We start from the raw sequence: 25,769 nt of genomic DNA, 5'->3' as shown, positions 1-25,769 counted from the left end.
ACCCTGACTTTCTTCTACCAAGTATTTTTTCTCTGGGTGTCTGTTTGATTGGACCAATGAGACCCCCACCCCAAACTGTGCTTTTGATTTGTCAGTCAGTTTAGGGTTTCCTCTGGCTAAGTCTGCCTTTAGCTGCCGTCTAGGCTCTTAAGTGTTCTGGGTCACTCATACCTTCCAGCACCTGCTCTCTTCCAGCTGCACTGTGGACCATCTTTGCTGAGGCCTTCCTCCATTCTGGATCTGAGACTTGTGCCATTCCAGGTAAGCCTCTTTTGATGAGCCCTAGGGCCTGGAAACTCTTTAGGGAGGGTCCCTAGTTCTCTTATGAGCCCAGGGGACGAGTGTCACCTGAACCACTGGACCGTCTTGTCATGGCCAAAAATAGTCTTCCCCAGAGCTGAGCTATTGCAACCCATTGAAGTCAATGAGATCTATGTCTGCTAAGTGCCTTTCAGTTCAGGCCCTGAATAGGGAGCTGGTAGCAAAGGGAAAAAGGGACACTGCCTGGGGCTAGCCTGAGGCCTCCCTTCTCCTAGGCTGGCCCAAGCCTTGCGTGCCTCCCCCTGCACGGCACTGATGTCAGGCACTGGCCCAAGTCATTCCCCACCCACCCAGTGCGGTGCTGGCCTGAGCTGCTCCCCCACACACACCTTCATGGGGCTGGCCTGAGCCGCTAATCCCCCTTGGTCTGCACCACTCACCCCTCAGCCCATGCGGGGCCAGCCCAAGCTGCTTGCCCAACCCCTCTCTCCGCTCATGTGGGGCTGGACTGGCCCAAGCCACTTGCCCGAGTCATCCCCTCCGTTCCTCCATGTTCCTCCGTGCCCTGCTAGGGGTGGCATCCCGCTTTTCTTGCTAAAATTGGGCATTTGTCCCATTTGCTCTTGACAACTGATGATCAGTTGGCAAGAGAGAACAGGAAAAATGCCCAGTTTTGCCAAAAAAGTCAGGACAGCCGGGCCAGGACTTAATAAAGGGACTGTCCCGGTCAAAACAGGACATATGGTCACCCTTAGCAAAGTGAATAAAAATTTACCTTCCAGAGGAAACCTCAGACACTTCAGAAAGCTGGTGGTGTCAGATAGTGACACAGGAATAAAAGTGTAGCACTTTTCTCAGGAGCAGTGGGGACCCTTACGTGCGCCATACTGATTTTGTAGGTCACACTTCAGACGGGAGTACATTTTTATGGGTGAGTTAGTGTAAAATAATGAATAGACTTGTAGGAATTTATAATTTCAGGCAGTTTCTTAGTAACAGCATCTAACCACATATGTCATACATGTTACAAATGCCAATACATTTTATTTTCAGAGGCCTTACAGAGCATGAAACCACAGCAAACAAACCACTTTTTAAAAATTAATAACTTAGAAGCCTTTAAACTCATGACAATTTCTGTACCTTTCCCTTTTGTTAATACTTTTTCTCTGCCTAGTGACATTGTATAGGTGTCTTACATACCGCTTGGATATTAGCGTAACCTTATTAATGTTCAAACCTCAAATGATTATAACTTAAAATTATTCTCATAACCTGTAAAACATGCACATACTAGCAATGACTCCAAATAATTTTTATTTAATATGACAACTTTTATTGTACATTTACTTTAAAATTAGATAAACAAGTGTTTAAGTTTATTGTGCTCTGTTTTAGAAAATGCATCCAGATTATTGCATTTAAATAGGAGGACGTAAAATTTAAAAATCTCATTTAAAAAAATCTTGCCTTTGTTACAAACAGTGACTTAAATTATTAAAATTGAAAATTCTTTAAAATCCATCTTGTGCTGTTTTTACCTTGTGCATTTCTCTCAACTTGGACAATGAAAATAGAGGATCAAAATTTCATTTTCAGGTTCTCATAATAGCACAATGCTGCAACTTTGTGTTACAAACACTGCAAGGGAATGTTCAGTGCCTTTAAAGTTTCTATTGGAATTTGAAGTTATGGAAATACTGATCTTAGCTTTAGAAAAGCTTATTTGTATAAAATCTAAAATACAGACCAGTGCCATGGCAATTGTTATCACTCTTGGGATGTTTTTGTTTGCTCCTCATTGTGTGGTTTTTAGATTCTCATTCTTTGGAACCTTACACCTACTCTAATGCTTATTTCATTAGCGCCACTAGTCTACAGCTTGCATTGTATTTAAAAATCCTGTAGTTTTAAAAAATGCACACAATTAAAATGTGATGAGTTCTGCTTTTGCTTTGTGCTGCAATACCACCACTCCCTGGTGGGTTCTGCAAGGGCTTATTTATTTTGGGACAAACTGTGGTTGACTCTTGCATGGATGCACAGTGTGTGCAGGAACTCTGCTCTTCCCCCTTGCCACCCTCCCAATAGCCACTCTTCTCTTTCATGCCTGTGCAAGGGCAGAGCATAGGTGTAGTTCCTGCCCCCACGTTGAGCACAAACCTACCACCTCACAAAGGACAGGACAGGAAGAAGACAATATTTATGGTCCTTTCTCTGCTTCATGGGGATTAAGCACATGATCTTTTGTTTTAAGGTGTGCTTCCCTCGGCATGCCAGGAATTCTGGAAGCTCCTTCTGGGGTGGGGTAGCTTCACACCATTCTCAAAACAGACATAATCTGAACACTTATGGTTGGTAATGAGCTCTGAATTTCCATCTTTGGACTTTTAAAAGTTATTCACTCTATAAAAAATGCAGCTAAACCCTAAACTAGGAAGTATTTGCATTCAGGATCTGGATTTTGTTTAGTTTTAATGTCTAGACTAAAAACATTGATAGTGACATGGAAAAATTCAGGTTTCCCTTCTCTCTCCTCAGGTCAGATGTAGAGGACCAGGTTCTTTCCAGGCCGTTTTAAAGGCATTTTTAAACAATTATTGTTTAAAGGCATTTTTAATCTGATTTAACTGGACTATGAAGCCAAAGACAGCTGACCTCTGACTAACAAGAGTTGTCATCACATCATGCTTTACTTTAGTGCTCTCCATAACAGTTCTCTCGTGGTGAGAGATGATTAAGAACTTGATGCTTGGGGCTGGTAGCAGTATTTAAAACAGAGCAGTGCTTCAGAGCCACTGTGCTATCACAGATTGAGATATTCCAGCACAAACACTTGTAGGATTTTGTTGAGGTTGTCAACGGTGGGTTTGTTGAGGTTTTGTTCATTGTCCTCCATAGTGTGCCACACCTTAGGGAAAGGGGATGGGATCAAGTGAAGAATTTGAACCCCTGAAAGAGAGGAAGGAATTTGAAGGTAGCACAAAGGCCTTTTGGGTGAGTAAATTAGCAAGCATTACAGTACAAGTGGAGCACCCAAGTCATTTGGAATCCAGGGCTATAGTCAGACTATTACTCAATATAGTGACTCCATAACAAGCTGGTATCTCTAGAGCTTCCTTCTATTGTTCCTCTTACCCAGCTTGTGACTACAGAAGCTCACCACTTAAACTGTATAATTCCTAAAATTAACGAGGAGTCTGGCACCTTAAAGACTAACAGATTTATTTGGGCATAAGCTTTCATGAGTAAAAAAACCCACTTCTTCAGATGCACGGAGTGAAAATTACAGATGCAGGCATAAATATACTGACACACGAAGAGAAGGGAATCTTCTGTTAGTCTGTAAGATGCTACCGACTCCTCGTTGTTTTTGTGGATACAGACTAACACAGCTACCCCTAAAGGATTCCTAAAATTAGTCTCCTTTCCTTCCCAGCACTCTTTTTAAAAATACTTGTGAGAATAGGTATGGTTGGACTGTCACAGCAGCTCTCAGCCTTGCAGTCATGCTCCTACTGTGCTTACCTGAGAGCTGCGGAGGACATATTGTAGCCACTGTAGCTTTCCCCCAGGGCAACCCTGAATGGGCCTATTGTAGCGCAATGTTAGCCTTGCTCTGTTCTACATAGCAATTATTCAGTTCCCTGATTGGGATTGGTTGGGATGCCTTACCTACCCCATTACTGCCTGGTAAAATGGAGCACGCTTTGTTACACTAAGCAACCAGAATTCCCAGCATGATGGCTCTGTAATGCTGGTTAGGTGAAAGCCTCAGGCACCAAGCCATTGGAGGAGTGGGAGTGGTTGTGGGAGGGACAATGAAATTTATTCTCCACCTACCACTCTTCCCCTCCCCCCATCCTGTTCCCTACCACCCCCTGGTTCACACTGCTACCAGCTCCCCAAAAGCAAACAGGTAAGATGCACCTCTCTCTGCCTCCTACCCATGATGTTAGAGGAGCTTGTCACCTGCAGTGTCTGGTGACTATAGTGGCTCTTCTCCACCTTTTCACTGGGACTTCTTGGTATCCTTGCCATAGCTCACACATGGAAGGTGTTTAACTGGCTATGCCTCAGTGGCACCTGCCCTGCTTTCTTCAACTATGAGCTGTACCATACTGTGCTCCTCACCCTACTCAGTTGTACATGATCTGACCTTCAGAGGAGCTTGGGTTGGACTGAACCCCAGTTTTGCATTTGCCAAAGCCCTGCAGCTGGCTAGAGTGAACACACAAGAGTGGCAACAGAAGCAGGCTGGGGATTAGTACAAGCCTCATAATTAAAGTAGGGAGGAATAAACACTAGAGAACCCAGTGAAAAAGTTTCTGGGATTGTCTAAGGCTCTCGACATCAGCTCAATCAAATCTCTAAGCCAAGTTCCCCTTTTATGCTTGTGAAATGCCAAGGTGAAGAAGAAGAGATTATTTCACTAGTCTCAATTGTGCTGTAACAAACTGGCTAGTGTGTGTACTGAGCTTCCTTTGAGCTCAGATGGTGGGGAGCTGTGCTTTTGGAAAAGGAAGATCTGTGTTCTACTGCTATGAAATGTCTTTGGGATCAGTGGTGCTTAGCCCCTCTGAAAATGTATTTAGGAGCCTCAGATTTAAGGAGCTAGGTTAGCAAATGCTGGCCTATACACAATGCTCACTTGCTTAAAATAAGCATCTGCCCCTGAAATTACAATAAACTCGTACACTAATTAGGAAATATTTAAAATGGATTCCAGTACCTCTTCTTAAAAAAGGAATGTGGTCATCCTCAATCAACCCTGGAGCGGTGTTACCCCGGAAATACTGCCTTTCAGAAGGGTGATTCTTCAGCAAACCCAAGCCATGTAGCTTTCGTTCTAAAATTCACAATTGAAACAAAGTTTAAATTATACTTGACAGTAAAATATTCTTCAAATAATATAGTCAACTGAACAACTTTTCTCGTGTAGTATAGGATATTTTTCACATCAAAGAGGGAAAAACAATTGGAAACAATTATTTGTGTTCACCTGGCATCAGTCAGTGGAGGAAGATGGCTGTTATTTCCCCACCTGTAAAATGAGGATAACTGAAGCACAGAGGGGGTAATGTGACCTGCCCAAGGTCCCACAGTGACAATCTTAGAACTCATGTTTCCTGGCTCCCAGGTTTCTAGGCTACCCATTGGGCCATTTCATTAGAGATCACACGTATACTAGAGTTTTCATAGCAGTTTTCAAGATCCTGCTAAATGTTAGATTTTTATTTTTATTTCTTTAGAAAAATTAATTTCCAGTTCATAAAACTATGGAATTATGTGAACCAGGTAATAAATTGTGAAATCTTTGAAAACCCCCATAAGTGTTAGTAAAACAAACGGAGTTTAGCAAGGACAACTTTACCAAAAACAAGCACCTTAAAAATTTTAATAACTTGCTTTGATTGGAAGTGGTTACCACAAGTTTAGAGTCTGAACCTACAACTCTTTGCATGAAGAACTCCTGTTGAATTCCAGGGGAGGAATGACTCTACTGAAGAGGGCTTTCAGGATTGAGCCCTTATTTGATGGATAACCCTCCTTACCAATTGCTTGAAGTCTGTTAAACCATCGGGCAGTGTTTGAAAAATAATTGGGAAAGGTTGGGTTTGAAGCACCAATTAAATCCAGTAACACAAACAGATCCTATAGGAGTAAAACAAAAATGAAAACTTTTAGCTTCATTAAAAAGTCTTTGAAGGAAATAATATGCCATATAAATATGAGTACAAGTGACAGAGTAGGACTTCGCTACTTCTGACTTCACTAATTCAATAATTCTGAGCAAAGAACCAGTAATCAACTCACTATGTGTGAAGAGAGCTAATGAGAGGCAGGAGCGAGGTTTAATATACAACAGCACCTTTAACCAGGGAAAAAAGGAGCAGCGTGATTTGCAAAATGCAATAGGCCAGATTCAGACCTGGTGTGAGCAGTTGCAACTCTCACTTTTTCCTGCAGAAAAAATAAAAGCAAGTTGCCTCCAGTTGTCCCTGCTTTTCACGCTGAAGTGGCACAGGAAGGAGAAGCAGAAAGCAAGTAAGGTCTCTCTCTCTCAAAAAAAAAAAAAAAACCCATATGCTCACTCCCATTATCTGGTGGAGTTCTCTCTTGGTGGAATTTGGCTGATTTCACAGTAGTTCTTTGTATTAGTTGTATGATATTTAACTAGGAATTCATTTGGAAATTAAAGGAGTTTTCACTTACAATGCTCTGTAGTTGGTTTGTATTTGTTGCACCAGGTGGATGGGGAGTAGATTCCATTTTCTGAGCTAAGTGTCGAGATCCATAGAGGGAATCGGTAGGTGACCACCGCACAAAGGCTTCTTCACCATCAAAGAAAATCAATTTAAGTGAAAGATCTGGCCTGGAGGCTGAGCTGGTCTGTTGAGGAATGTCAAAAGCCAATGTCACATTCAATTTCTGTGGAAATACATATTGATACAGGGTCTGATCCTGCAACTTTCTCATGAGTAGTCTGTTTTTAACGACTCACATGAAAGGACTGCCACTCTTCAGCCTCCCATACCTATACGGTGGTATCATGATAAAGACTGTCATGTGCCATAAAAGCAGCCTGTGTTGATACAATTCCTTTATGAGGACTCTGTCGGTGGTTAGAAGTTTCACATCTCTGACTTGTATGAGGATGAATTCAATAACTTGAGAGAGGTCTACAGAACCAGGTGGATGAAACATTTAGTGTCATCTGAGATTAGCATTTGTGGTAATCCTTGATATGAGTTCTGCCTCAGCAAGCAGACTCATAAATGAGCTGTGGTTTTTGTCATGTTTGTGTGTACTGAGTCTCGTGAAAACAGTGAGGAACAAGGCACTATTAGTCATTAAAATAGTGACATTTCTCTTTCTGCAGGGTGACGTGCAGCCTTAATCTGACCCTAAAACCAAAGCACAGATGTGTGTCATTTTGGGGCTCACCCAGACCAGTAAAGGGTTCTGTCACCGCCTGTCTTGTAACTTTGGGTGCCTTAAAACTATGTCGCTATCCTGGCATGGTGACTTAATTATTTAGGGTGGGGAAATTTCAGACAGGATGTCTTAATGTTGTCCCACTAATCCTAATGACTCAGCGTTTGTCTTTTCCTGGATTGTATAATGCTAGGTGCTTTAGGGTTGGGTGGGAACGCAACCCTTTCCTGCCTGATTGCTTCATCACTCTACTGTGAGATGGAGCTAAATGTTGCAGCACAAATCATGAGCACAGCTCTACACGTACACAAATACATTTACTCATAGCCAAGATCTGTATACATAAAGACCATCAAGTTCAAAATATTACAAGCTTTCATAAAATATCTTGGCATATTTTTACACACAATAACACTGTACACAACCAATTGAGTCAGTTACTTACTCTTTGTGATTTTGACCCCCTGTTCTCCCTTTGGGGTATCTGGACCCTGGTTGCCACATTATGGAAAGGGAACACTGTGACCCAGACATACCCAAGCAGGTATATTGACCTGTGTCTAACCAAATTCTCAATATTTCTCTGAAGGGGGCTGTGTGTGGGCTCTGCTGAGACTTAAGAACTAGCTGATTTTCATGGTTATTTTGTGATGTTTGCACAGGAAATAATATCCTACATAACTAAAATTGAGTTTCAAAACTGTTGAAGTGAAACTTGCCATGTGAGGCTAACTCAGTCAACACTGAGAACCATGGACATCCGTGGAGCCAGCCCAGTATTTACTGTCTAGACTAGGTGCAGCCTTGAGGATTTATGAAGAGACACAAGAACCCCCCCAAAAGTCTCTGAATAGGAAACCACCAGGGGTAAGAAACAGTAGTCTGTCATTGTATAAGAAATGAAGAAAAATCACAAGTTGTTATCCCTGCTGGCAGAGTCTCTCCTCTGTAATGGATATCTCATGAAAGGTGGATCCTAGTTTTCTGGACTGGACAAATGCTGTAAGAGCGAATTCATTGGATGAGAAATACCTTAGTAGCCAGGAAAGTAAATTATTAATAAGTATAGGCTATAGCTTGTATTTTGTGTTTTTTTCTTTTACCTGTTACCTTATGTTTCCAAACCCTTATACTTGCTTTTATTTGAGTCTTAAGCTCTGTTAAATAAACTTCACTTTGGTTTTACTATAGACATAAGCAACTTGTGCGAAGGAGAGTGATAAACTGGGGTGCACTGCTTCCACTGGTGTGCCTTGCGGGCATCTAGAGATAAGAGACTGGGCACACGAGTGTAACAAAGTGAGGTATGTAAATTGTTAGCTTGCAAAGGGGAAGATAGGGGCTCACAGACCCCAGAGTGGAGCGGTGTGGTGTTGCCAGCAGCCAGTGGCTGTGAAGCGTCGCCCTGATGGGCACAGACAGGGCTCCCTCCTGCTTTAAGCAGGTGGTAGTGATTCACCCCGGACACCTCAGGTATCCTGAAAAGTGTCACAAAGACCCTTCCTCTTCAGCCACCAAAAAAAAAAAAAAAAAAAAAAATCAAGGGACTGCCATCTGCAGAGAAGATGATATTTGTATTTAGGGCTGCAAAGGAGCTATCCATGTGGAATGTCTTCTCCTCTTCCACCACATGTTCCCAGCACAGGCACTGTCTACACTGCGGCCACTTCCTAAAATTTTCCACCATTGCTAATACCAGGTCTGTTCCACCCATATTAGTAACTTTGGGACCCCAGTCTAGAGAGTTGCCATTGGTGGTTTTACCATTGTATCCACTAATCCTATGCCAAACAGAGTTAAAAAAGTGGAGGTGGTGGTGGCGGCATCCAGTGCCCTGTATGCACTAAGGCTCCCAACCTTGCTACCACTGATGGAACTGAACCAGGGTAAACAATGGTGGGAAACTTAGAAAATTTCCCTTGTTTAGATAGGGCAATATTGATATCCGCTCCGCTGTGAAACACCGGCTATTTTGTAGAGATTTCAGTTACTCCCCTTTGTTCTTTCCACTGCAAGACAGAGCTCAATCACCCCCATACATATACCAGGAGAATGTGAATTAAAGTAACTTTAACAAAAGAAGTATCTATGCCTGTTTTTTTCTGCTTAAAATATTCCATGTCTGAATAATGTAAAAAGATATCTATGAACTAGAGTATTTTAAGCTTTACGTAAATATAAATAAATTGGAAGAGCATTGAGATAGAAATCACAACTCAAAGTCACTGTATATTAATAGATTTGGCCGAGAACATAATAGACTATTATGCTATTACAAGTAGAGTCAAAAGGTCATAGATAATGTATTCATCAGATGAATCCCAAAATACTTTAACAGATTTCACAGGCCATCATTTGTACAAAGTAATTATTTCACCCACATTTAAAATACTGTCTCTTCATTAAATTAAAAGTTGAAATTAAATACTGACTTAGTACTTGCTAAAGATTCAAACCTCTAAATTGGTGCCAGGATTTGTTTATATAAACAACTGTGCTAGTTCATGCAAAATTAAGGTTTTTAAATGACAATTCATTAATATATGCCATGGGGAAATACACCTCTACCCTGATATAATGCAGTCCTTGGGAGCCAAAAAATCTTACCACGTTATAGGTGAAACCGCGTTATATCCAGAGGTGAAAGTAAGCCGGTACGCCGGGCCAGACTGGACCGGCTTCCCCGGCGGTGATTTAAAGGGCCCGGTGCTCCAGCCGCTGCGGGGAGCCCCGGGCCCTCTAAATCACCGCTGGAACTCTGGCAGCAGCACTTTAAAGGGCCAGTGGATATATATGTAATATAACATACTTAGTTTTATGATAAAAATATTGGAACACTTCATAATGTTCAAATCACTAAATACACTACTAGCACTACAAGGTGCTATATCAACTTTTTGGAAACAATTGCAGCCCTAAAAACAATATTTAGATTACTTAGATACTTCACATCAGAACACCACAAAATCAAAATCTATCATCTGTACTTCAAGATTGCAGAGAAGATCAGCTTTACATATGAAACCCAGGCACATCTATTACAGGAGTGTTTTATATCTGCATGTGTGAAATAGTAGATAAGGCACTCCAAAATATGTAGCATAGCTCCTGGATTTTTTAGGGCCACTGAAACTTCTTGGTGCTAGGGCCACCTGCAATGCACAATTTCAATCAGCTCTTAACAACATGGAGAAGACAACTTAATATATATTGCATTTCCTGTATTATGTCTTCCCAGAATCTAAGACCACCACATACATAATTCTGAATAATTGACATATTAAGAAAAACAACAAGAAAAAAAAACAACAGAAGTGAAGTTGCCATTAGAACATGGTGTATGTATCTCCTCTGTAACAAGCTGCTGCAACTCTTTCTCTCTCCAAATGGCTGCCTCTCTCAGAAAACAGTAGACTTCCTAGAGATTTAAAAGTGCGGTACACACAAAGCAAAGACGTAGCAGTTACAGAGAGAAATACACCACACCTTTCTCAATGTCTTCTTGAGTGACTGGGCTTGATGCAGGAATTACTACATGGCATTCTATGGCCTGTATTACGCAAGAGGTCAGACCAGATGTTCATAATGGTCTCTTTGGGCCTTAAAATCCATGCGTTTATGACGATGGCTATGATCCATTAAATTATCCACCCTTTACATGTAATTATGAAGTGTTACTGTGTTTCTTTGTGATGTTTAATCATTCATTTAATGGCATCAGGCTTAGAAACAGATTATTAATGTATCCTATATCCTGAAAGCTGACATTATTAGGTTACTTTTAAAAAGCATGGTTCTGTATATCCTGTGGTTAGAAATCTTTTAAAAAGTCTCCTGTCTTCAACTAAGTAAAAATGTATCATTTCCATAGCATGTATCGAATTGCTCAAACCTCTCTGATACCATTGTGCATCTATCAATGCTTCCTCATTTTTTTTTTGTATGATGTGAAGTTAAACTCTTATACAGTAATAGACCTGGGTCCCAGTTCTGTTCCCATTAAAATCAACGGGAGTTGTGCCATTAACATCAATAGGAGACAGATCAGGCCGATGATCATTGAGAATGACAATACAGAAGCCACATAAGGCTCAGCTATCACGGAAGCATGCAAAAGAGAAAAAGAAACAAGTACCGTAATTGACTGAAGCTGGCTGTCCAGGGCACGTGCTAGCTCCAGTAACATAGCGCAGGGCACAGCTGAGTCAGTGGCTCCCACAAACACTCTGCCATCCCACTGTGGACCGAAGTATTTTGAGTCATGATGGCAAGCAAGTACCAGATGGCGCTTGGCAGAGGGATTAAGGGTGCTGATGATATTTGAGAACGTTCGGTATCCATAGGGCGTGTATCCCTGAAATGTATCTTCTTCGACTACCCAGCCAGCCTGCAATCTTTGAATACGGCGCTTGATATGCTGGAATTGCGCGCACACAAAAATCACATTAATATTGTTCAGCATCAAACAGATGTTTGCAAACAAACTATATCAGTAGCTAGTTTACAATATCAGCTCTTTAATTTTTCTGCGAGGGCTACTGTATTTATAATAAGCATTTTCTGTGGCTAAGCAGCTAATGGACTGAGTTCTCCTTGTGATAATCACCATCATTGTTTCACTGCTAACTTCTCTTCCTCCACTTTCACCCCATTTGCTTGGCCTCTCCCCTGTTGTCTCTTGTTATATGCTAAGATTGTAAACTCTTTGGGGCAGGGATTATCTTTTAGTACAGGGGTAGGCAACCTCTGGCACGCATGCCAAAGGTGGTACACGAGCTGATTTTCAGTGGCACTCACACTACCCGGGTCCTGGCCACCGGTCCGGGGGGCTCTGCATTTTAATTTAATTTTAAATGAAGCTTCTTCACCATTTTAAAAAACCTTGTTTACTTTACATACAACAATAGTTTAGTTATATATTATAGACTTATAGAAAGAGATCTTAAAAACGTTAAAATGTATTACTGGCACACGAAACCTTACATTACAGCGAATAAATGAAGACTCGGCACACCACTTCTGAAAGGTTGCCAACCCCTGTTTTAGTATATGTTTGTAAAGTGCCTAGCATAATAATCACTGATGGCAGCCTCTCGGCGCTACTGCAGTACCAATAAATAATACTGTTGTTTGCTTTCTACAAGAAATGTGCCTTACAAATAGCAAGTGACTTGAATGAGGCTTAAGAGTTCAACAGGAAACAACTAAATAGTCTCTTCTCTATAAACTGCACAAAGAACAGAACACTGGAGAACAACTAACTTCAAAAATGGAATCTCACAAAATATAATTCAATGTGAGGACAAAATTGAAAACAATGGAACCTGTACAACAGACTACTCATATTAGGCAACTTCCTGCCTTGAAAGATTGCCTCTAAAATATCCCCAAATGTATCCAGTACAGAGGGTTCTGCGTCATCTTTATTATTGGTCTCTTAAGTACTCTCTCAAGGACATGTTTCTCTATATTTAGATAAATAGTGGAAAAAAGCCTCTAAAGGGGAAAAACTATCAGATCATTAAGAGCCTGAGCCAGCTCCTATTAAGGTCTATGGGAGTTTTGCCATTGACTTCAGTGGGAGCAAGAGTGTCCCCTTGAATGGTTTCCATTTTGTTCTGGGTAGTGTTCTGAAAGTTCATGCAGCAACGAGTATTTTGTCCTGTTTGTAAACCTACCATTGTCATCAGTGGGTGTTCTGCAGTGGATTGAGGGGAGTATGTAGTCCTAGCTGTACGTCTCGGCCCACGGACTGAAATAAAAGTGGAATTTGGACCTTTCCACAGAATGGGTTTGATACCCCAGCTGCTCTATTATGTTTTAACAGAACTCTCTTCTCTGTGCTGACGATAGAGTGTTTCTATGTTGTCATAAGGATCTTTATTTTCATACATTGTTGTTACCCATAGCAGCAAAAATCCCCTACTTGAGCATGCCATGTGGTTACCATGCCTCAGACTCTGCTCTGTTATTTTTTCCTTTAGTTTGGCTGACCGCCAGTAAATCACCCAGGAACCTCAGAACTGGGTACTATGGACTCTCACAGACATTGAAACAAGCTTCATTTTTCTACTCCACCAGCTACAGATTGGAAAGTTCATTTATTAGACACAATGGGCTATGGTGGTGCTGTTAAGCCACAGCCTGCATGGCTGGTTGGGGGCACAGAGTGGTTCCACACTGGTGAGAATCCCAAGAGGTGTTCCAGCTGACTCAGTCACCCTAGAGCAGAGACCATTTAACAGGCACTGTTTGTATACCCCTGCTGTGTAGATTCAACTCAGCTTGTCGGTGTGGAAGGGTAATAGGGTCACACCCCACCTTTAAACACTCTTTACCCCCTGTAGAGTCTTTAGTAGCAGGAAACTCCTGATCCTTGCGGTGGTGTAGCGCAAGGACTAGGGTTTTGCTGGTCCTTGAAAGGGGCATAAGGTGGGCTGGGGAAAGAGCCCTTGTGCCCTTTCCCCTTGCAGAACTAGCTACAAACTAGCCCTTAGATTAGTCTGTTTACATAAACATAGCAACAAAAAATAGAGTGGGAGTAAGTAGTCAGTTTTCAACATGGCAAAATGTTAACAGGAGATGCGGGAGTCAAGGATCCATGCTAGGCCTGGTGCTGTTTAACTTCTTATTGCTGATTTTAAGAAGATGGACTATATAAAAGTAGTTTCACTCAATAAGGCCATCAGTAAGGCCATTATAATGAAAATGTCACCTAGCTAAGATTGAATCTCTCTAGTTAATGTATTACAATATCTGGCCAGTCATGGCACTGTGTGTGTGAAGGCTGAGTCCTTCTCTTTAACCTTCCTGCCATCTTCAACAGTATCTTCAGATCATGGCCCAACTGATGCAGAAAGCAGTTCTCACCAACAGCATGTAACTCATTTTTTGGAAACTGATTAGATTGCTGATAGCAGTGTCCCTTTACATTCCATAGGTTTTTAGAGTGATTTCTATATAACTTTTTATTATAGTTTCATCCCTTTCCTAAAGTTCCCCAGGACTTTTCTAGAAGAGTGACCAAGACTAGGCCTGGTTCTACTACATGCAACTCCCCTGAAGTTATTGGAGTTAGAACTGTGGGCAAAATGCAGGCCTGGTATATTTCAAAGTTCTACAGCACTTTTATTCTGGGGCTCCCAAAGTGCTTTACAAGCATTAATGAATTAAGCATCATGTTACTCCTCTGAGAAAGAGAATAATTGACATCCCCACTTTACAGATGTAGTCATTGAAACCAGAAAGGTAAAGTGACTTGCCCCAAGTGGCACAGTGAATAGGTGGAAGGACCAGCAAAGGAAGCCCTGAGTCCTGGTCCCATGTACCTTTTAAAAACACTGTGGCTTCTTGAGAAGCTATAGTAATCCAGAGCAGGCAAGATGTCAAATTGCATCATGGTCCAACCCACCACTACAGCTAGATCTTTGGGGCAACTCGGTAAGCCCTCCCTCCTCAAAACCAGCAAGACCTCTTCAGGGAAGACATTTGGCTTGCCCTCCATGTGAAGTTCCAAGGGCAACTGTGCAAACATGGCATGTTTGTGTGAGCGCAAAGACATCCTGCTGGGTTGATTTTAGGTTACATGGAGTACTCTTTCATTTAAATATATGTTTAACATCTGATTTTCTTTTATACGTAATACTTGTTGGAGCTGCGTAAAATTAGGGAATAGAATTTAAAGTAGATTAAGTTTTGGACCTGTCAGCCTTGACGTTGTGTCTTTATGGATGACCTTTCTCAGTCTTCTGATGGTAGTGGTCTTACTGAATGCAGCAAATGTGTCTCCACACATGGGTGGCCAGAGCCTTATACATTTGAGGGCACTAGCAGAATACAAACAGATGGTATCCTTAGTGTGTCCAGAGGACGTAGTCTCACCTGACGCACAGCATAATTTCCTGGTGATCCTGGGTATCTCTCGATCAGTATAGGATGCAGATCATTTTGCCACATTTGAGAAACATCTGTGTGTGCTGCAACTTGCTGGATACCAGAAAAATTTAAAATACTTGGTTGGTGGGAGTACTGCAGAAGGAAAAAGAGGCAACTATTATCTGTTAGTTTGTGTTGTTTTCTTCAGTATGACAAATGTAATGCTATAGAATGCAAATAACATACTGTACTATATTAACAACATATTGAGTGCTAATCCTATTTACTGTGGCATCCTCCAGTAATATGGACAACAACCCCTTACGAGTGTGGTTCTTCTCTCAAAAGTGACTCTAAAAATGGCATTGTGCAGTTCTGTAACTCACTGGTTGCTAGACTGAATGTGCTCAGTTTTCACATTTTTTCACATGCCTGAGCAACAAAAGTTTTGCCGACATAAGTGCTAGTGTACACAGGGCCTAAGATAAGTTTCTCACCTAAACCAACCTTTCAGCGTCACCCACCCCACCTGGTTGGGGATCCATCATTCAGGGAATGCAAAGAGTGCTGGACCCTTTATTCCCTCTGTGATGGATAACAAAGCAGTTCCTTCCACTTCTTATAGTCCAGTAATCCTTTGCAATGTGTTCTTTTGAAGTGTACAGTATCCCCAGAAAAAGCTCCTGCTCCTTGTGCTCCCATGTGTTGATGCCAGGCTGTTTTCTTAACTTCCTGATAACTTGTTTTTCTGTTGACTTAAAATGTATGGTGAGAAAAAGAGCTGGAGAGAGGCACTGATGCTGCTCAGCATTTTCTGTAATGACCAGTGGACTTGGCCTCAGTTAGATACTTGCTCAGTGGCCTACAGTGTTGCCCCATGGGTTATATCTGGAAAGATAAATATGAATACATGACGATGAGCCAATCAGAATTCTACTGGGCACAGACCTCTTTTAAAAAAGTAAAATAATTAAAACAAATCTAACTAAACAAGTGGTAAAATGAGGATGTGAGAAGATGACAAAGAGAAAGTTAATGAAAAATAGAACAGAAGGGAGCCTCACTTGTCATCTTGTCTTGGGCCTGGTAAATTTTGACTGCAGCCCTATACATCACTGGATGTTACATCAGATTACTAGAAGTCAGTCAATTCTAGATGAACTTCAGGCTCAGATTCTTTATGATCAACTCAAAATGGGTCTTGAACATTTTTTCCATTTGAAAGTCTTGGAACACTTGATTAAATTAACCTTGAAACTCCATGATCTATTATATTTCATGTGGCTCAAATAACTTCTGCATGAAGAAACCATGCTAGTGTTTCATAACACTGCTCTACAGCCAAAATGCTTCTGAAATAAATGGAGTCGAACTTTACTAATTCTAGGTCACTGAGAACGAAAATGATGCTTAAAATTGTTGATTGCCTCTAGTTTTCAAGATATGCTATTGGGTCAGTATATACGACCCTTGACTTGGGAATGGCGGAGGATAAGTGAGTTATAAAGGGAAGGGATTTAAATTTAAACCAGAAATGACTAAAATTCATCTTTGACTGGATCTATAAATAAATCTATGACTGGGTTTGGACAGTACTTGCTTTTTAGGCAAAACAATGAATGATGCAATCTGAAGCTGGTATTGCGTCATACATGATATGAATTGCATCATGTTATTCCTAGAAGTCATGGATGATGCAATCATAACGAAGCTTACATCACTCTGCTGAACAAATTGCCCTATATCAGCTCTAGAAATCATACAGTGTCGTGCTCTCTTATTTGTCAGTGTTTGATTTTGCAAAGGGACACATTTCTGTTTAGCCAAAGTGAGCAGAGATGCCTCGTACTTGTGTGAACAGTGCAGATAACTTCTGCTATGTTTGTGGTGAAGTGACTTTTGCATCACAAAAGCGCAGTATAACCCCTATGGTTAAGAAAGCCTATCACCTTTATTTTGACTGCAAAATTGGAGATCAGGACAAGAGGTGGGCCCCACATATATGCTGCAACACTTATGCAACAAATCTTCGCCAGTGGTTGAACAGGGAAAGGAAATCTATGCCTTTTGCAGTGCCAATGATTTGGAGAGAGCCAACAGATCATACCAGCAATTGTTACTTCTGCATGGTGCCTCCAGTTGGGAAAGGTGTGTCAAAGAAGAAAAAGTGGACTGTGTATTATCCAAACATTCCATCAGCTATACGCCCGGTCATAACTATAAGGGGAAGGGTAACCGCTGTCCTGTGTACAGTACTATAAAATCCCTCCTGGCCAGAGATTCCAAAATCCTTTTCCCTGTAAAGGGTTAAGAAGCTCAGGTAACCTGGCTGGCATCTGACCTAAAGGACCAAAAAGGGGACAAGATGCTTTCAAATCTTGGGGGGGGGAGGGGAGAGGCTTTTGTTTGTGTTCTTTGTTTGGGAGTGTGTTCGCTCTCGGGACTGAGAGGGACCAGACATTAATCCAGGTTTTCCACATTTTTCTAAACAAGTCTCTCCTATTTCAAACTTGTAAGTAAATAGCCAGGCAAGGCGTGTTAGTTTTCCTTTGTTTTCTTAACTTGTAAATGTACCTTTTACTAGAGTGTTTCTTTGTTTGCTGTACTTTGAACCTAAAACTAGAGGGGAGTCCTCTGAGCTCTTTAAGTTTAATTACCCTGTAAGGTTAATTTCCATATTGATTTTACAGAGATGATTTTTACCTTTTTTCTTTAATTTAAAAGCCTTCTTTTTAAGAACCTGATTGATTTCTCCTTGTTTTAGATCCAAGGGGGTTGGATCTGTATTCACCAGGAGTTGGTGGGAGGAAGGAGGGGGGATGGTTAATTTCTCCTTGTTTTAAGATCCAAGGGGTTTGGATCTGTTTTCACCAGGGAATTGGTGAAAGGTTTCTCAAGGCTTCCCAGGGAGGGAATCCATTTGGGAAATGGTGGCAGCGGACCAGAGCTAAGCTGGTAGTTAAGCTTAAAAGTTTTCATGCAGGCCCCTACATTTGTACCCTAAAGTTCAAAGTGGGAATACAGCCTTGACATGGTGGCAGAGCGGTGAGATCATTTTAAACCCAAAAGCCAGTGAGATTTTTTTTTCCATCTAGCTGCTTGAAAAGCAGAGCTGAAGGTAAATAGATGGCATCCTCAAAGACAGTTGGTAGTTCCCACTAAGTATCGGGTAAAGCTCTTGAGCTTAGCCCATGATCATCCCAGGGGCCATTCTGGGGTGAACAGAACCAAGGACCGGTTGGGGAAGTCCTTCCACTGGGAGGGAATGGGCAAGGACGTTGCTAATTATGTCCGGTCTTGTGAGGTGTGCCAACGAGTGGGAAAGCCCCAACACCAGGTTAAAGCCCCTCTCCAGCCACTATCCATAATTGAGGTCCCATTTCAGCGAGTAGCTGTGGATATTCTGGGTCCTTTCCCAAAGAAGACACCCAGAGGAAAGCAGTACGTACTGACTTTCATGGATTTGCTACCCGATGGCTGGAAGCAGTACCCTTAAGCAACACCAGGGCTAAAAGTGTGTGCCAGGCATTAACAGACATTTTTGCCAGGGTAGGTTGGCCCTCCGACATCCTTACAGATTCGGGAACTAATTTCCTGGCAGGGACCATGGAAAACCTGTGGGAAGCTCATGGGGTGAATCACTTGGTTGCCACCCCTTACCACCATGAAACCAATGGCCTGGTGGAGAGGTTTAATGGAACTTTGGGGGCCATGATACGTAAATTCGTAAATGAACACTCCAATAATTGGGACCTAGTGTTGCAGCAGTTGCTTTTCACCTACAGGGCTGTACCACATCCCAGTTTAGGGTTTTCACCATTTGAACTTGTGTATGGCCACGAGGTTAAGGGGCCATTACAGTTGGTGAAGCAGCAATGGGAGGGGTTTACGCCTTCTCCAGGAACTAACATTCTAGACTTTGTAAGCAACCTACAAAGCACCCTCCGACACTCTTTAGCCCTTGCTAAAGAAAACCTAAAGGATGCTCAGGAAGAGCAAAAGGCCTGGTATGATAAACATTCCAGAGAACGGTCCTTCAAAGTAGGAGACCAAGTCATGGTCTTAAAGGCGCTCCAGGCCCATAAAATGGAAGCGTCCTGGGAAGAACCATTCACGGTCCAGGAGCGCCTAGGAGCTGTTAATATCTCATAGCCTCCCCCACCTCCAACATAAAGCCTAAGGTATACCATGTTAAATCTCTTAAGCCCTTTTATTCTAGAGAATTAAACGTTTGCCAGTTTACAGCCCAGGAAACAGATGATGCAGAGTGGCCTCAAGGTGTCTACTACGAAGGAAAAAAGGATGGTGGCGTGGAAGAGGTGAACCTCTCCACGACCCTTGGACGTCTGCAGCGACAGCAGATCAAGGAGCTGTGCACAAGCTTTGCACCCATTTTCTCAGCCACTCCAGGACAGACCGAACGGGCATACCACTCCATTGACACAGGTAATGCTCACCCAATTAGAACCCCACCCTACCGGAAATCACCTCATGCCAAAACTGCTATTCAAAGGGAGATCCAGGACATGCTACAGATGGGTATAATCCGCCCCTCTAATAATGCATGGGCATCTCCAGTGGTTCTAGTTCCCAAACCAGATGGGGAAATACGCTTTTGCGTGGACTACCGTAAGCTAAATGCTGTAACTCGTCCTGACAACTATCCAATGCCACGCACAGATGAGCTATTGGAGAAATTGGGACACACCCAATTCATCTCTACTTTAGACTTAACCAAGGGGTACTGGCAAGTACCACTAGATGAACCCGCTAAGGAAAGGTCAGCCTTCGTCACCCAGGCAGGGGTGTATGAATTCAATGTACTCCCTTTCGGGTTGCGAAATGCACCCGCCACCTTCCAAAAACTTGTAGATGGTCTCCTAGCGGGATTGGGAGAATCTGCAGTTGCCTACCTGGATGATGTGGCCATTTTTTCTGATTCATGGGCAGAGCACCTGGAAAGTTTTCGAGTGCATCCAGCAGGCAGGACTAACTGTTAAGGCTAAAAAGTGTCAAATAGGCCAAAACAAAGTAACTTACCTGGGGCACCAGGTGGGTCGAGGAACTATAAATCCCCTACAGGCCAAAGTGGATGCTATCCAAAAGTGGCCGGTTCCAAAGTCTAAAAAACAGGTCCAGTCCTTCTTAGGCTTGGCTGGATATTATAGGCGATTTGTACCCCACTACAGCCAAATCGCCGCCCCGCTGACAGACCTAACCGGAAAGAACCAGCCAAATGCAGTTCAGTGGACTGATGAGTGTCAAAAGACCTTTAACCAGCTTAAGGCAACACTCATGTCTGACCCTGTGCTAAGGGCCCCAGACTTTGACAAACTGTTCCAAGTAACCACAAATGCATCTGAGCGAGGCGTGGGAGCAGTTTTAATGCAGGAAGAACCGGATCAAGAATTCCATCCTGTCGTGTTTCTCAGTAAGAAACTGTCTGAGAGGAGCAACAGAGGGTCCTGTGGCACCTTTGAGACTAACAGAAGTACTGGGAGCATAAGCTTTCGTGGGTCAGAACCTCACTTCTTGCATCTGAAGAAGTGAGGTTCTGACCCATGAAAGCTTATGCTCCCAGTACTTCTGTTAGTCTCAAAGGTGCCACAGGACCCTCTGTTGCTTTTTACAGATTCAGACTAACACGGCTATCCCTCTGATGTCTGAGAGGAAAAGCCACTGGTCAATCAGCAAAAAGGAATGCTACGCCATTGTGTACGCACTGGAAAAGCTACACCCATATGTTTGGGGACGGCGTTTCCAACTACAAACAGACCATGCTGTGCTACAGTGGCTTCATACCGCCAAGGTGTGACAATGCAGTTCTGGTGGAACCCAACTGAGAGTGCCAACTCAGGACAAATTGCTCAAATAGGTCAGTTACAGCCCAAGGCTGGGGTTTTTTCCACCTCTAAGGCAAACCAAACCAGCCAGACTAAGAGGACTTGGTTAAATGGAATCAATTACATACAGTAATGGCAAAGTTCTTGGTTCAGGCTTGCAGCAGCAATGGAATAAACTGCAGGTTCAAATCAAGTCTCTGGAATACATCCCCCACTGGGATGGGTCCTCAGTCCTTTGTTCAAAGCTTCAGCTTGTAGCAAAGTTCCTCCAGAGGTATGAAGCAGGATTGAAGACAAGATGGAGATGAGGCATCAGCCTTATATAGTCTTTTCCAGGTGTAAGAACACCTCTTTGTTCTTACTGTGGAAAATTACAGCAAAATGGAGTCTGGAGTCACATGGGCAAGTTCCTGCATACTTTGCTGAGTCTCAAGGCATATTTGCCTTCTCTCAATGGGTCCATTGTATAGCTGATGGTCCTTAATGAGCCATCAAACAGGCTAGGCAGAGCTAACACCAGTTTGTCTGGGATGTCACCCAGCAGCATAGCATAAGTTTGAAATACAGACAGTATAGAGCCAATATTTATAACTTCAACTACAAAATTGATACACACGTATAGACAGCATAATCATAACCAGTAAACCATAACCTTGTCTTAGACACCCCATTTGACCCCCTTTATACAAGATTTGCGTGCCACTACAGGACCTCGGTTGCAACAATGATCTATATGGTCTCAGATCATATCAATAACGTCACACAAGGGAAATAACAAAAAACTTCTTCGGTGGAGTTTAGCTCTCCAAAATTTTAATTTTGAAATACAACACATTTCAGGAGCTTCTAACAAAGTGGCTGATGCACTCTCCCGGGAAAGTTTCCCAGAGTTAACTGGTTAACAATTGTTCTTGGAATAAAACATATTGTTAGTTTTTATATAATCATTATATAATATTATTTTTATAATAATATTATATAACCTTTATATGTCTAAAGGTACATGTGTCTTATTAACTCTGTTTTCTCCTAGAACTCCAGGAAGAAATCACAGCCAGTGTGGAACCAAACGTCCAACACTATCTGTGATTTGGGGGGCGTGTCATAACTATAAATGGAAAAGTAACAGCTGTCCTGTGTACAGTACTATAAAATCCCTCCTGGCCAGAGACTCCAAAATCCTTTTCCCTGTAAAGGGTTAAGAAGCTCAGGTAACCTGGCTGGCATCTGACCTAAAGGACCAATAAGGGGACAAGATACTTTCAAATCTTGGGTGGGGGAGGGGAGAGGCTTTTGTTTGTGTTCTTTGTTTGGGAGTGTGTTCGCTCTCCGGACTGAGAGGGACCAGACATCAATCCAGGTTCTCCACATCTTTCTAAACAAGTCTCTCCTATTTCAAACTTGTAAGCAAATAGCCAGGCAAGGCGTGTTAGTTTTCCTTTGTTTTCTCAACTTGTAAATGTACCTTTTACTAGAGTGTTTATCTTTGTATGCTGTACTTTGAACCTAAAACTAGAGGGGAGTCCTCTGAGCTCTTTAAGTTTAATTACCCTGTAAGGTTAATTTCCATACTGATTTTACAGAGATGATTTTTACCTTTTTCTTTAATTAAAAGCCTTCTTTTTAAGAACCTGATTGATTTTTCCTTGTTTTAGATCCAAGGGGGTTGGATCTGTATTCACCAGGAGTTGGTGGGAGGAAGGAGGGGAATGGTTAATTTCTCCTTGTTTTAAGATCCAAGGGGTTTGGATCTGTTTTCACCAGGGAATTGGTGAAAGGTTTCTCAAGGCTTCCCAGGGAGGGAATCCAATTGGGAAATGGTGGCAGCGGACCAGAGCTAAGCTGGTAGTTAAGCTTAAAAGTTTTCATGCAGGCCCCTACATTTGTACCCTAAAGTTCAAAGTGGGAATCCAGCCTTGACACGCCCAGTACCCCACGGAGAAGGACTGCCGGTTTCTGATGCACCAGAATCATTCTCACTTGAGTCAGACGAGGAAGAGGATGAAACTTCTGGTCCTGAACCATCAATGCCACAGGACCCACATTTTCTCCCATCCTCCTCCTCTGAACCACAGCTCATAACACAAGGTGAACTGAATGCCCTTGTCAGGGATTTGGAACTACCCAAGAGTAAAGCAAGAGCTGTTGGGCTCCAGACTACAGCAGTGGAATCTCCTGGCAGGTGATGTTAGGGTTTCCATGTTCCATGACCGTCAAAAGGATCTTGTCCCATTCTTCTTCATGGAAGGTGATCTTGTAGCCTGCAACAACATCGATGGTGTGATGGCAGCCCTCAACATTATTCATGATCCATATGAGTGGAGACTGTTCATTGATTCATCGAAGACGAGTCTTAAAGCTGTTTTACTGCATAATGGCAATGTTTTGCCATCAATTCCAGTTGGTCATGCAGTCCATATGAAGGAAACCTATGACAACATGAAACAACTTTTGAGGTGCATAAACTATGACCAACATCAGTGGCAGCTTTGTGGCGATTTGAAGGTTGTTGCTCTCTTGCTTGGTCTGCAGACTGGATACACAAAGTACTGCTGTTTTCTCTGCGAATGGGATAATCGTGCAAGAGATTCCCACTACATCAAGAAAGATTGGCCACTCCGACAGTCATCGGAGCCTGGGAGGAAATGTGTTCAGCATCCACCACTTGTTGAATCAAAGAAGATTTTGTTACCACCCTTACACATCAAGCTGGGTCTGATGAAGAACTTTGTCAAGGCCATTGACAAAACACAAGCAGCTTTCAAGTACCTCCGTGGAAAATTTCCAAGGTTAAGTGAAGCTAAGATAAAGGAAGGTGTCTTTGTTGGTCCTCAGATTCGTGAACTTCAAGATGATGCATTTGACCATGCACTGCGTGGCAAGGAAAAGACGGCATGGAAAGCCTTCCAGTTAGTGGCAATAAATTTTCTCGGAAACAACAAGGCAGACAACTACGGATTGTTGGTGGAAAACCTCCTCAAGGCATACAAAAGCCTTGGTTGCAACATGTCACTAAAGATACATTTTTTGCACTCTCGTCTAGATTTTTTTCCACCGAACTGCGGAGCAGTGAGCGATGAGCACGGCGAGCGATTTCACCAGGACATTGCAACAATGGAGAAACGCTATCAGGGCAAATGGAGCCCATCAATGCTTGTAGACTATTGCTGGACAGTGACAAGAGATGCTCCATTTAATGAATACAAGAGACAAGCCAAGAAGCCCCAAGTAGACACTGAATAGAACTAAACTATGTACATAATAGTTTTTTGCCTTTTGTTTCATAATAAATTTTATTTATATAACCCTTTTGTTGATTTTTAAAGTGTTACATAAACAGGACAGGTGAAATATCATCATGTAAAGCAACCATAAACACATGAAAAGACCTAGGTTTACAATTTATGATTAAAACGCTACTATCTACACAATATACATAGACATAAAATGTAAAAACTTAAATATCTTAGAAGCAGTAGCCAATCAGTTGTTTTAATTGTCATATTTTAATTCAGCACATCAAAATACATAATAAATAGCACATTTTATCTCTGAAGCAGATGACTTCTCAAAAATTGTAGACTAGTGTAATCAGGCCAAATAACTGTTATGGTTTGAGTGTCTGCCTGTATTTTTACTGCTGTATTATTCTATCTCACTAAGTATTAATCCTGAGATCTTATTGTTGTAATTGGTTTACACAATGTTTTTTTAAGAAACACAAATAACTCTGGATGAAACAAAACATGCTAATATTATCTTATTTCCCCAAATAATTATGCAGCAGTTCTGTTGTCATTATCTATTATAGTCCCTACCTGTACTTTCCATGCTAGACAGAATTTACTATTTTAACAGAGACCTTCATTTCCTCAGACCAACATATAATGCTCTCTGAATCATTTTAATTATAGTGTCTCTCTCTCTCTCTCTCTCTCTCTTTTATTTTCTGCAGTCTTAACAGTCTTAGATTTTGTCTCTTTTTTTCAAGTTCAACAATTCTCTGCAAAATGTTTCTCTTGTTGAGTTGCCAGTGCTAGGTTAGTGTGAATTTCATATCACCATAATACATTGAGGAAAAGAATTATCTGCAGCCATTAAATTATGATGAAGGCCATGTTCTCTTTACCTGTCTGAGTCTGCGTTATGTATGCTCACAGTGCTCTCTAAATAATAACAAGCTAAGATTTACTCTGATCTCTACGTTGTGGGTGGCTCAGAGAACTTAGCCCATCCACCCACACTGTGTTATTATCCCATCCGGAGCTCTTACACTGAAGATAGAGCCCTGATCCCAGCCACAGGCTGCACAACAAAGATGCAATTCATGCCATTGTGTCTCTTATAAGGAAGGAGTAGGGATCAAATGAGAGTGTCTGTCTGAATCTGAACTCCTCTTCTAGAAGCCTCCAGACTGAGAGGCAGGCCTGGATTCAACAGCTCAGCTGCTGATCTCCCCTCCCCACACCCACATATGCCAAAGCCCCACTCTGCATTTAAGTGGGGGTGAGAAGACAAGAACCAGTTTGTGAAATACAACTGTGACCCACCTTCTCCTGTGTCCAGTCTACTCTGGCTTCCCTCCCATCTGCCAGCTGAGAGAAGGTGACTGTTGGCAGGTAAAGTGCCCAGGCCAGGCAGAAGGATGCTGCTGCCTTGGTACGCCTGCTTCCCCCTGCCATCCCTCTTCTGCAGCTGCTACTGCCCGTCTTCCTGTGCATGAGTCAGTAGCTGGAGCAGTTTCTTTTGCAGTCCACCCCTCCCCTTCTCCCTCTGCCTGACTACGGATCTGGAGGTAGGAGGGGGGAAGAGGGGCAGTGCTGGAGGAGGGGTTGCGGGGAGCCTTCCCAA

General features: G+C 42.3%; 1 protein-coding gene across 1 annotated transcript; it reads right to left on the bottom strand.

Moving 5' to 3' along the window:
- Positions 1 to 1,229: 1,229 nt before the first annotated feature.
- On the bottom strand, positions 1,230 to 25,769 carry QPCT (glutaminyl-peptide cyclotransferase). Its single transcript, XM_034764965.1, has 7 exons — positions 25,469 to 25,769; positions 15,082 to 15,228; positions 11,336 to 11,617; positions 6,478 to 6,654; positions 5,817 to 5,916; positions 4,994 to 5,110; positions 1,230 to 3,213 (listed from the first exon to the last, which is right to left on the bottom strand). The coding sequence occupies exons 1-7, from the start codon at positions 25,637 to 25,639 to the stop codon at positions 3,068 to 3,070; spliced, it is 1,140 nt and encodes a 379-aa protein (XP_034620856.1). The 5' UTR covers positions 25,640 to 25,769; the 3' UTR covers positions 1,230 to 3,067.

This window comes from Trachemys scripta, chromosome 3, assembly GCF_013100865.1.
Source record: "Trachemys scripta elegans isolate TJP31775 chromosome 3, CAS_Tse_1.0, whole genome shotgun sequence".
In the NCBI taxonomy this organism is placed as follows: Eukaryota; Metazoa; Chordata; order Testudines; family Emydidae; genus Trachemys; species Trachemys scripta.
The sequence above is the reverse complement of the archived record's forward strand: the minus strand, read 5'-3'. Positions and strand labels throughout refer to the sequence as shown.

What these genes read in the sequence shown, in the direction of transcription:
- QPCT (XM_034764965.1), bottom strand. Translation starts at nt 25,639, where the DNA reads ATGCACAGGAAGACGGGCAGTAGCAGCTGCAGAAGAGGGATGGCAGGG. An exon ending in GAAATTATGCTGTGCGTCAG is followed by an intron (nt 11,618 to 15,081) that starts GTGAGACTACGT and finishes GCGCAATTCCAG; the next exon opens with CATATCAAGCGCCGTATTCA. An exon ending in TAACAGACTTCAAGCAATTG is followed by an intron (nt 5,111 to 5,816) that starts GTAAGGAGGGTT and finishes TGTGAATTTTAG; the next exon opens with AACGAAAGCTACATGGCTTG.